This window comes from Mustela nivalis (genome assembly GCF_964662115.1).
Source record: "Mustela nivalis genome assembly, chromosome: 7".
In the NCBI taxonomy this organism is placed as follows: Eukaryota; Metazoa; Chordata; class Mammalia; order Carnivora; family Mustelidae; genus Mustela; species Mustela nivalis.
The window spans coordinates 104,718,916-104,731,292 of record NC_139026.1 but is presented as its reverse complement, the minus strand read 5'-3'; the positions used below and the strand labels follow the sequence as shown (position 1 = coordinate 104,731,292).

Here is a 12,377-nt window from a genome sequence, read left to right as displayed (position 1 = left end):
GCAAAGGCTGGCACCTTGCACCCCCTCTCCACCCGCTCCCCTCCCCTTGGTAATGTGTGTGGCATTCCTCGGGCACCCCTGACTGCCATAAATGGTAAATAGTTAACTTGCAGAGATCACAATCCTTCAGGACAGGAGTCTCCCTTGGCTTACAAATGTCCTAAATCTCACTAACAAAGAGGATCCATAGAAGGATTATGACATCCCACCAAAAAGTCTCCCAACTATCTTGATGTTAATGGCTGGCCTAAAGATGACATTGATCAAGTCGCAAGGGCAAGGCCTCCGATAGGCCTCGGTTTCCTGGCACCTTGTAGGCCCTCTTTAGCATATGAAAACTCCGTTGAAACCTCCCTTTCCCTCACCTTCCCCCAACCACAGAGTACATAACCTGCCATCCCTCACAACCCGGATCAACAGCTCTTCCTGCCCATGGGTCCTGTCCCTGTGCTTTAATAAACCACCATTTTGCACCAAAAAAAAAAAAAAAAAAAAAATGTGGCTGGCTGCTTCCGAAAGGGATTCAGGGAAGGCCCATTTGAACAGGGTCATGGTTTGGGTGGGATGGAACAGTCAAGAAAGGGTAGGCCGCGTGGAGACTAGAGCATTCTAGGTGAGGGAACAGCCGGTGCAAAGACTAGAATGAGCTGGGGAGAGGATGAAGGTCTCTGTGGCCAGAAGGTCTGGGCATGGACAATGACATGTACTGAGTTCAGAAAGGTGAGTAGAGGATTTTGCCTGCTATGTGACAGGAAGCCCTGCCGTAAGCTCCTGTCAGAAGCGACAGGGCCCATGACGAAACTCTTCTTGTGCCACAGGTAAACTAGTCTTGGCCAGCCCACTCCCAGCCTGCACACGAGTTCCTAAAATCATGGTCCACCTATGAACTTATCCCTGATCTCTAGGTTAATCAGAAAACAGGAAAACTGGCTCCAGAAACAAAATGGATTATCCCACACTCCCTGCCAGGGGCCTGCAACAGAGATTCTTGAGGACATTGAGTCATAACCGATGGCTTTCTCCATGTGAGTGTTACACCTCCTCTCCAGATAATTTCTGGCTTCCTCGGTTCTACTTAGCAGACACACTTAGCTCGTCTCTGGCCCCATGCAGGCTTGGATGCCAGGATGTGTCTTCTTCTCTTCTTGGGAGCCACGCTAGGCCCTGCATTAGGAGAGCAGGAGCTCCTGCTTCCCTACACCCGCCACAACTCCCTGGACGCCCCCCCCCCCACCTTCTCTCTCCCTCTCTGTCCCTCTCATCCATAGGGCAAGGATGTCAACCAGAAAACCCCCGTAGTCCCACTTCCATAACTCTTTCTATTGGAAGCACTCATTTGGCCACTAATTACCAAAAAACACAATTGCCTTCATTATTCTCTGACACTTATCCTCCTAATTTGTATCCCCTCTGAAGGCAGAACCCACGTGGAAGTACTCTGATCCGCCACGGAACCCACGATACCATTAGTGTCCAGGCAGATGCTTAATCCATGGGCCTGGAACACAGTGAGCACAGGCACTCAGTGCATGGGGATGGAATGCCCATCTGCTCAGTGAGAGCATCAAGGAGAAGAAACAACATCATGCGACAGACATATGGAGCCAAGTTAGCTTGAGAACAAGACTAAATTGGAGAGGTCCTTGCTTGGTCATAAAACATCAGGGCCACAAAGCCAGCAATCCTAGTCTAAGGCGAGGCGCATCAGTTACTGGGGGAGAATACAGAAAAGGCATGCTTTCCGCGTAGCCGCCATTATGCTTGCGCAAAGCCTTTGCAAGTCAGTACTCAGGCAGATGTGAGTGCCACCTGATCTTTCTAGACACTGTTCCCATCCCCTCACAACAATGTCCACAATATCAGGAGTTCCTATCCAATATTTACATCTACTGTTCTGTCAGTGGTAGCGTGTGGGAATAGATAAGAACTGTGAGCAACCAGACACACACTACTCATTGCCAGCTCACCAACATCAGGCCTGGGGCCCTCGTAAGAGCCCAGAAGAAAGGCTGATTTGTTTTCAATCTTTAATATCATCTGTTCATAAAACTAGAGAAGAACCTTCTAGACGAACCTACCTTTTGCCCTTAGCTCATCCTCTAGTTTCACCCATGCTGTACTGGCTTACACTATAGTAGTTCAGAGCTTCTTTCTTCTTCCATAGGCACCAAAGGCAATCAGCACTTGGCACCCATACCTCTCCCTTGACCCTCAGGAGGCTTACAGAGGCATGCGGACAGGTGTGTGCTCTGGGTTACATGAGAGCAATTCCTACTCTCTGGCTTCATGCACCCATGAAATGGGAGGTAGAAGAATGTTAAGCTAAATCTAAAAGGAACCACAAAGGCTTTTCTCTTGTGCCATCTCTTTTTCCAGAGAGGGTCCCTGGGACATCTGACTACCCATCAGGTCCAATGTTTCAGGAGAAGAGTGGGGATCTGAGCTCTTGGCCTCAGTGCATACCAACCACAGTTAAGACCATGGAGCCAGGGACTGGCTGATGTGACAGCAAATTTAATTGGTCACCTCACTCAAGAAGATCTATTTGCAGGGTGAAACCAAGCAAGGATCCAGAGAAGTATGCAAGTGAACTCACTTCTTCCTCTTCTATACCAGTCAGGTCCCAGAAGTAGCCCAGTCGCATCTGTAACCTCTTCCAGTTTTCCAGAAACATGGTAGCTTAAAGAGAAAGAAAAAATTCTATTAAAGATTGAATTTTGAGTACCCTTTGGGATCACCAATGGAGGCAGAAGATAAACTTAAGAGATTTCAAATCTAGGGACTCTCCTTAAAGCACTTATTCCCTTCCTCTTACTTCTAACTGGAACTGCTCCAAATAGTCCCCATCCTTGAGAGCCCAACAGATATAGGTAAAGGGAGACACACCAGCACATATGCAGGCGTGCACCTCTCCCTACTTCTAGGTCATGAGAAGAGGGCAAACAGTGATCTCAAGAAATGAAGGAAGGACGAAAGGATGAAGACAACAAGAAGGGGAGGGTCTGTAGTCTTTTTGGACAAAGCTCATCTTCCCTACATGTACATTCTTTCCTCTTGCACCTTCTTCAGCATTCTCACTCATTTTCTCCCATCTTTCTGTCTCCAGCACCACTTCCCTTCCCTGGGCCCCAACTATCCCATCCTGAGGTTCTGTAACAGTCGCCTCATAGCTCCACCTGATTTCTGAGCCCACCTGCACATGGCTGATGGAGAGCTCTCCCCTACAGGGCATTCACCCAGGCCTCTACTTGTTTAGCAAGTAGCTGCTGAGTGTCTCCCATCCCCACGAGGTCAGTCTGCTCCACCCAAAGCCCCTCGAAGGGCCAGGCCAACGTGCTCCGGGCAGAGCCAGCACCCTCCACTTGACAGCCACGGCTCGTTACCCCAGGACCGACACCTCCTCCGGAGCCTGCTGATGGACCATATGGACCCACTCTTTTGAAAACTGAAACTAAGCGACACAAAGAGAAGCAGAACTGGGATGAACCATGCAGCACCTGACAGGAGAAAGGGCCAGAATTCCAGAGAGCTCCCCCAGCTCCAGTTTCCGGATGCCTGGCTCCCTTTTGTCACCCACATCCAGGAGCTAGCTTCTGGCTTTCTTACAACATCTCTCTTGTTCTTTGAGCAAGCTGGACTAAATTTCCAAACCTGCAAAAAGAACTGGGCCTGACTAAGGTGTCTGTAATGTACAAAACAGCCTTCTAGACATCCTGAGGGAGATTAGATGATTCTGCTATGGATTTTGCTCTCAAACTGTTCACAGTCTATGGGGAGGGACTGTAAATAGCTACCATGCAAGGCATGAAGTGCTCAGGGCCTTAAGAATGGCCCAGTGGAGAGCTGTGGGCATGCAGCCGAGGGAGTGCTGGCTGCCCAAGAAGCCAGCTGAGCTGAGTCTTGAAGAACAATGGCATTTGGGCAGTGAAGAAGGGGCAGGGAGAGGGAGAATGCCAACACTCCCCCATCTAGACTTTCAATGGCTCCTTACCCTCCAAGTTCTTCTCTCTGGATGGGCAGACCTTGTGGATGTGGCCCGACCCCTCTGTTTAAATCCATTCCCTTGCTCTGTCAACATACAACCTCATACCTGGGTTGCTGCTAATGTCACCTCCTCGCTGCCCTCCTCATACTCAAGTCCTACAAACTGCCCTGCGCCCCTCTGCTGCCCTCCATGGGCTACCCTCATCCTTTCCTGGCCCACTCAGCTGCGGGCACCCTCTCCTCTCCGCTCCTACTGTCTTCAGGGTCTGGTGCCCTGGAAAGGAAGGGAAGGGACACTCCTTGAGGCCACCCCTGCACACACCTCGACGCCACCCACAGGAAAAGCCTGGACACCCTTCACCAGGTGCCACGCTGCACTGTTGTCTGCAACTCAGGTCTGTGGTGGAGTAACAGGGCTGTAAACTTCCTAAGCTCTTGGCTGCTTGTTTGCCTTGGGCACAGCAGAGAACCAAGCGGAAAAGACACCTACAGACCGGCTAAATGTGTAGTTGCTAGAAGCTCCATTTGTTTGACTTGGTGCTACATTACAGTGCACAGATTCATAGGGTTTCTCCCAGGGATTTGCGGCTTTTCAGTGTTAAGTGCATCCTGACCTCCCAACACTGGCACAGGCCTGGGGATGTTCTGGGGACAAGGTGGGGAGGAAGGCATCCCTCCTTTTCCTAGGCTCTTCTCAGTGCCCGAGGAGGGCTCGGCATACAGCAGGGTCCGCAGTGCTTCCTGACTGTGATCTCTATGAAGAAGAGAAGTCAGAGCATGGGAACAGAGGAGAGGGGCAAAGAAGTCCCTGCAGAGGGGCCATGAGGACGAGGGAGGCCTACCACAACAAGGAAGAGCAGCTCACAGCTCCTGGCGTATGTCCCCTGCCAGGCACTATGCCAAGTGCTCTGCACACTTGTCCCCAAAACACTGTGGGGTAGGAACTCCTTCATCCATCTCACAGATGAGCAGGGTGATGCCCAAAGGTTAAGAAGCTTGCCCCAGGCACCTGGCACATTGGTTGAGGGTGCTAACTTTTGTGACATGGAGCTACATCCACATTGTCTTGCCATGGACCCCCAGCTGGCAAGGAGCAGGACTGAGACATGCAACTAGGACCTGCCTGCTACCAAAGTTAATGCCCGTAACTTCTCTTCAGAACAGGGTTCAGGAACCCTTGCCCTTTACTTCCCTTTTCAATGAGGTTTCCAGAGTTCCCTGGAGTCTGAAGCCAAACCACAGAGGAGCTCGGCCTGAAGACCCCACAGACCCAGGCCCTGCTGGCCAGCACCTCAGTGGGCCCCCACTCCTGCTCCACTGACAGACTGTTTCTGCAGAGAACCACTTCTCCCCAGGCTTCCTCCTGGCAGGCTAGGCCCCAGCCCAGGCCCACCCAGCACAGCACCGCTGATCATAATAATCATGGTAATGAGAGGCAGTACTGTTATTTTTCATTGTAATTTGCAGGCAATTGTGCCCAGCGGCTCTTGGCTGCTGTGACCAAATACACAATCACGTAAAACTCAGCAAGACTGTTAAAAAACACAATTGAACCCCACGCTATGCCAGGAAGCTCTGACACATCCCACCCTCCATGCTTCTCCTGTGCTGCCACGTGAGGGGGAGCAAGAAGGGCAGGGGTGGGGGCAGTAAATGATCACAGAGCCCAGGGGCTGGGAGCCATCTGCTAATTACAGCTATTGAGGAAAGAGAAGAGGTAGTTGTTGGGGCTTGAGAGTGGCCAAGTACAACTGAAAAGCCAGTTTCTCTACAACAAGGAATTACACATCCCAGGAAAGTCCGTAAGGGATTATGGGCCCACCGTCATTAAGCTTTAGCTACTCAGTCATGGGACTCTCTTAAGACAAATGAATGGGAATTAGGATTGCAATATATCAAAAACTGAACATGTATTCTGGGTTCCAATCAGTCCCAGTGGGTCTGGGGATAATCATGAGATGCCCTGCTTGACGAGGAGACACAGAGTTTGCTGCCTACAACTCCCAGGCAACAAGCTCCAGCTCCAGCTCATTCTACTGAACCCCTCCTGTGAACAATTCCAGGGCCCCATGGTGACAAGCGCCACTTCCTCCTACTCCCTGCCCCTACTTCTGTGGGCTGACTACTGGCCATGTGTTCCTGGGCAGGGGCGATTCCACATGAGAACAGAGAATAGAGTGTCCCCTGGAAATGTTCCCTGGTGGCCTAGAAATATGGCAATCTTTCCACTCAGGTTCTATCTCCACCCAAAGAGAGGTCCCTGCTGGGAACAAAGAAAGCTTGTATTAGTACTCTCAGCACTACTGAGAATGGAACTCCCCCTCCTCCCTCTCTCTTCTTCACACTTTCAGGAATGCGTGACTCATGGTCCCATCCTGGCACGTCCTCCAGGCCCCATGGAGTCAGTGATAATCAAGCATCCTTTGCAGTGGGATCACAGCCCTGCTGTTCAGTGATCCAAAGGGGAAACAAAGGGCCTGCATATCCAATGAGGAGTAAAAAGTGAAAATCAGGTGGCTACTCAAGATGGGCTGAAACATGTTGACTTCGTTCCTTGTATGATCCTCATGGGTATGTCTTCTTGGAAAGGTCCAGTTACCACAGGGGTTATTATTCCAGGTTATTCTATCCACGTTTGTGAAAAGGTGTGTGTGTGTGTGTGTGTGTGTGTGTGTGTGTGTGTGTGTGTGTATGTGTTTATGGTCAGATGGCTATGGCCCAGAAAAGTTTATTACCCTAATACTCTGGGGATAAAGGGAGGAGAAGGAAAATGAAGGAACTATTTGTTCTTTCCTTCACAAATCCCTTTGGTGGAAATACTGAAAACACTACTCTGGCATTAAGTAAAATCTCTACTGTCTGTGTTCATGGTGTCCTGGAAATTGCACAGAACCTGCAGGTTTGGAACCACTTCCTCCACCAGTGAACTTTGTGGCCATGACAGTCTCCTCACACCCTCTAAGTGTTATAGTGACTATCTATGACTACGTATCTTAGTAGAGATAGCTGGAATGCCTCATGGATGTGCTAGGGATTTGCACTGGTTCAAATTCTGAATAAAGCATACATGAGATTAATATAAGATTAACATCCTCTAATTTTTTAAAAAATATATAAAGCCAAGGAGGATGGTGTTTGTTCTATTCACAAACAGAAGTAAAAGAGAGAAAGCTATTGCCCCTAAAATACTTCTTGAGATATAAGGACTAAAAGACATAAATCAAAGGATACGGACTTCAGAGTATGGTCACTGTACCCATTTAAAGGCATCAGCAAAATAAGCAAGGTTCATGATAACCACTTACCCCACAGAGCCATGAAGATGGAGAAGAAGACAGTGGCAGGGTTGTCAAATAGGTGGCTCGCCTTTGCCGTACCACAGGCTGAGCTGAGGTTCCAGTAATCACAGGACTTGTCACACAGGGGACACATGGTGAAGGCATTTTGCTGGTCACACATCTCTTTGCTGCAGTAGAGAGAGGCTGCTGGGTCAGGAGGACATCAAGCCAGACCCACCCCAAGTAAATCACCCCAAGAACATCTCCCACTTCCAAGTCCGTGGCTGAGCTGATCAACTCCCACAGCGAGGTGTGTTAAAGACGTTGGAACTGGATCCTTTACCATGAAAGCATTATTCCTGTATTTTTATCAATGAGGTGGGTGGGCAACTTCTGAGGTACAGACCCCCTGTCACTAAGAGTGTCCTAACAGAAGATCAGTGAGCATCCATCAGAGAAGTTGTACATTACATGGTGCTTTATAAAGTTCCTTCAAAATGTTTTGAGTCTAAGAGGTTGGTGGGGAGCACCAACAACTAGGAATCCATCACTTTTCAAAAGTTAGATTTCCCCCTTGTCATGCCTGTACTTACAGGCGGTCTTCTTAAAGCCTACTGCCTACCTCACAAATGTGTGAGATCTGGTCACAAGGAGAAGAAAATACAAGTGTGTGGTTGGATCAACACAAGCTCTTACTTACAAGCCATGTGGAGAAGAATGGAGTCAGAGCTGGGTTGGAAGCCCCATCCTAAGTACATCGGGGCATGACCCTTTGTAGAAGGGGGATTAATAACCTCAGCCTAATAAGAATGATCTAAACCATGAAATGGGATGAGGGGGAATGGAAGAATAAAGTAAATTCTTCCAAAGCCTAGGTTCTATGATACTAATAGAGAGAAGCATGAGTCAAAAAAACCATTAGCTATATTCTAACCTATTCTCAGTATATTTCTATTTAGCGGACAAACACATAGTTGAAATTCCATTCACTCTTTAGGTGATTAGCTAGATCCAATAAATTCAGGCTTATATGAATGCTTACAGATAAGAACCAAAGAACCACCAGCCCTAATTGGCTTCCCTAGTGTCCCTCCACACTACATATTGGTAGGAAAATGAATGAACTCATCACTCTGGTGTGTAATATTTCCCCGGGGGGATGGGTCGATGGTTAAGCTCATTGTTTGGGAGAACAGGGTGGAGAACTCAAGATTTCACGAAAATGAAGCATTGGCTGTTCTCACAGAGCAGCTGTGAGACACAGTCTCACGGACTGTGAGGAGACACTGTCATGAGGAGGCAGGGGTCCTACAATGAAAACCACCACTGTGTTTCCTTTGGAAAGAGGCAGCAGAGGGCACTACAGAGCATGGCTGACAAGTGGGAGGCCATTGGCAGGGTCAGCCCAGCCGGCTGGTACCCTAAGTGCTAAAGCAAGTGCTTAGATGAAAACCATAAATAAAGCAGTGCCTGGGTCCAGCTCCCCTTCATTAAGAAGATGAAGGGTTTTTCTGAGGGCTGTCACTGTCTGTCAAGTCCCGGCTTTCAGGCTTGTTTTTAATGAACTATTAAGCCCACAGTAAGGAAAGGCCTTCTGCGTGAGAGAATGGAAACTCTATGTCTCTGAGAGTAAATCCTCATTCCTCCACTAACTTGCTGCTAAGCTCCCCATTGGCAAGTGTCAATACCAGTGACTCATTCACAACGACAATATTAATTGGAACATCTTAATAGTAAGTTCAGCCGTGCTGGTTTCACTTGGGCACATTCTTAATGGGTAACCAGACAGCAAGATTTATTCTAAGTCTTTGGGGTCAGACGAGCATCCGCTGTATCACTAGGAGGAGTCACTACTTTCTGAGAGGAGAGTCCCCTCTTAGGAAACAGATTCACACAGAAACCTGTTGGTCTGTATAAATTAGAGTAAGGAGCTGTGCTTTTAAGCCATGTCTGAGGACACGTAAGCTTCTCAGTCTTGCCCTTCAAATATGTGTGTCAGGAATAGCACTTTGTTGTTTGGGGCTTTTTTTTTTTTTTTTTAAACACATAGACTTGAGGAAGGGATCATTTCTAACCAACTTAATCCTAATCAAAGCTAATCAGTGCTAAAAGGTCAGGAATAAAAAAGTGTTAGCAACCAGCTACCAAAGTCCAGAGCACTTGGAAACATAAGACCTGCTTCAGTTATTGGCTTTACAATGGGAGGACGGTCAACTATCAACCATTTGTACAAAATGGCGCTGCAGTTACATGAATACTTCCCAAATCATTTAAACTTGAAGTCAGAATGCTTTAGAGCTGTTAGGGTGTTCTGTTTGTTGATTTCTCTGGTTGATGTAAGCAATCTGAACAGAATTCTGGAGAAATTCTGCCTCGGAGTGATATTAAAATGACTTTGTGGTTGCTTCTTGGCCTTTTGGCTAAGGTCAAGTGTAAAACAACTTTGTGTTCTCGGAGAGAGCCTGCCTCTCTAGAGAAGGCTGCGAAGAGAAGCAGAAAGGTGAGGGAAGCTCAGCTAGAACTGAAATCGCATCTGGGTTACTCACTAGCTGCATCATCTACGGATTTCTAGTTAGAAGCAACTGTAGCTATAAACCAAATGCTGTAGTTCTTCAGTCTATCATTTTCTCTAGAAAGCACAAGAAGGTTGATAAATGGCCAACAAGAGCTGAACTAGGACCCCAAAGTGAGTGGTGTCCTTAATCAGTAACTTATTGCTCATAAGTTAGGTGATATAGGGCCATGCTTGCACAAAGGGAGGAGGTGCAACATGGGAATTATTCTAGAAATTTAGACATAGCATCTGCTATCAAGGTTTCAGACTAAGGTAACCTTTTTTTTTTTTTTTAAACATGGTTTAGATCAATCAGCTCTTTTTTTAGTTTTGTTTTTTTTTTTTAAATCCTCTAGCCTTTCCTACCCATGTAAGCCAATGCCTAATAAATGGAACCAATCCTTTGGTAAGTAGAGAAAAGTTCTATAGATGTATCATGCACATATGGAATTATTACTCATAAATGATATTTGTATTCATATATCAAAGTTGCCGGTGATAAAAGGTACCAATTAAAGTTCCACATAATATAAATTTTCTGCTTTTGATATTGTCCTAAAGTTATATGAGACATAATCACTAGGGAAAATTGGATGAAGGGTACAGTGGGCCTCTTTGTACTATCTTCCTATTAATCTATAATGCTTATAAAACAGAACATTTTTAAAAATGATACATAGATAATAAATTCCAGGCTTAATGTCAAAATTAGAAACCTCTAAAATAATCCCAGGAATGGTACAAGTTTTTAATCATGCTTAGGTGTGGCTGACAGACACAGATCCCAGAAGAGTATAAATTTGTTTAGATTCAGTATTGGGATCTAAAGACTATTCTTTTGTTGATAGGGAGTGGTATTTTATGAGTTTTCGTCAAGCCCACTGAGCCTGGATTTTTGATGGCTATATAATTATGATTAAAGGGCAGTTCTTTTAAAAATTCCTCATAATATACTTAAACAAGGAAGATGTAAATATTAGAAAAAAAAAATCACACCCCACCCTGAGTTTGAAGAGCCAACAACCAAATTTTCAGCTTTAAAACAGTCAACTTCAAACTTTTTTTACCGTAAGCTGTAATTTAAAAATAATCTTTTCCACCAGATTCCAGCATGCGAATACAAACATTCTCTCTCTCTCTCCCCACCATAAACGTATTTATATAGCTAAATAAAATCTCATGAAACAATATCTATTACTTCCTTCTTGTGATGAATACTAATATCGTATTTCATTCTACTCAATCCTATTTTAGCTCATTTAAAAGACAACCATTCAAGGGTGCCTAGGTGGTTGGTTAAGCTACTACCTCCGGCTCAGGTCATAATCCTGGAGTCCCGGGATCAAGTCCCACATCAGGCTCCCTGCTGGGTGGGGAGTCTGCTTCTCCTTCTGGCTTCTCCCCTCTCACCCTCTCATACTCTCTCTCTGCCTTTCTCTCATTCTCTCTCTCTCAGATGAATAAATAAAATCTTTAAAAAAAAAAAAAAAGACAACCATTCAGCTGGTTCTCTAACCCCCTAAAGGGGTTGCTAGACATAGTGTGTGAAACATTACGCACTCTGACATGTGAGAAGAGACATCTGCAGTGATAATGGTCACGTTTCACATCCACGTATACTTGCATGAACATGACTGCATGAGTGCAGATATGTATTTCTCAGTACTTGCAGACCATGGTCATTTCCAGCCACACAGTCCCTTTCATATGTATTCCCATATGGGGAACCAAGGCACAAATTCTAAATCCCAATGTAAACGAGCACGCCGATGGTCCACCCTCTACTCTGGCACTAGCTCTCTACACACAGTGGAGTTTTCCCATTTGGATCAACCTGAGGCCCAGCTCTATAGGGATCAAACTGGGCAACAGAAACATGGGAGCCATGTTTTCTGAGAAGGTACCAGGCTAGGCCCGTTGAAACTGCTTGGCTGCCAAGGAGGATATGAACCTTCTGGGAGATGTCACATCTCAGGGGGAAAGGGGGCAGTTGAGGTCAAGTTGTAACCCTGACAACTACTAGTTGCTGAAGTTGGACACATTACATGACTGTAGCATAATTTCTCCACCTCTGTTAGGGGAAAATAATACCAATCTAACAGGTTACAACCATAATCTCTATCTACAGGATCAAAGAAACTGGTATCTGAGAAACACCCAGCCCCATGCCTGGCACAAGGAAGACATTTGATAAGTATTAGTTTTTCCCTCATGCTAGATGGCCTGAAGAAGGCAAAACCTCCATCATATTTGTTGTGTCGTGGTCCCAGAATCCCCAGTCAAAACACTGGGCAGTTGGTGCCAGGGTTTTACACATAGAAATATCCAAACCCTTGTGTCTTACACTAAGTTATGTAGTTTTAAGTATCTAGCTTTAAGTATTTAAGTAGGTCTAAGTATTGATCATTGGTGAAACCCTTTCCTCAAAGAAGCCCAGCTCTTGGTCCTTTCTTCAGGACAGCCATTACTTCTTCCAACTATAGTGGACACCCAGTCAGCCCAGTATCCTCATCCACCCGGCTACTGAGGGAACATCCTTTTGGTAAAGAGTGATCTAGCCC

At 46.4% G+C, this 12,377-nt stretch overlaps 1 protein-coding gene across 3 annotated transcripts in view; it reads right to left on the bottom strand.

The window, feature by feature from the left end:
- ANO2 (anoctamin 2) overlaps positions 1-12,377 on the bottom strand; it is a 342,917-nt gene that overhangs the window by 152,143 nt on the left and 178,397 nt on the right. For all 3 annotated transcript variants that reach the window (XM_082742732.1, XM_082742731.1, XM_082742733.1), the window contains 2 exons: positions 7,290-7,450; positions 2,597-2,679 (listed from right to left, as the gene is read on the bottom strand). In XM_082742732.1, coding sequence (XP_082598858.1) covers positions 2,597-2,679; positions 7,290-7,450 — 244 coding nt within the window. The remainder of the gene's footprint in view (positions 1-2,596; positions 2,680-7,289; positions 7,451-12,377) is intronic.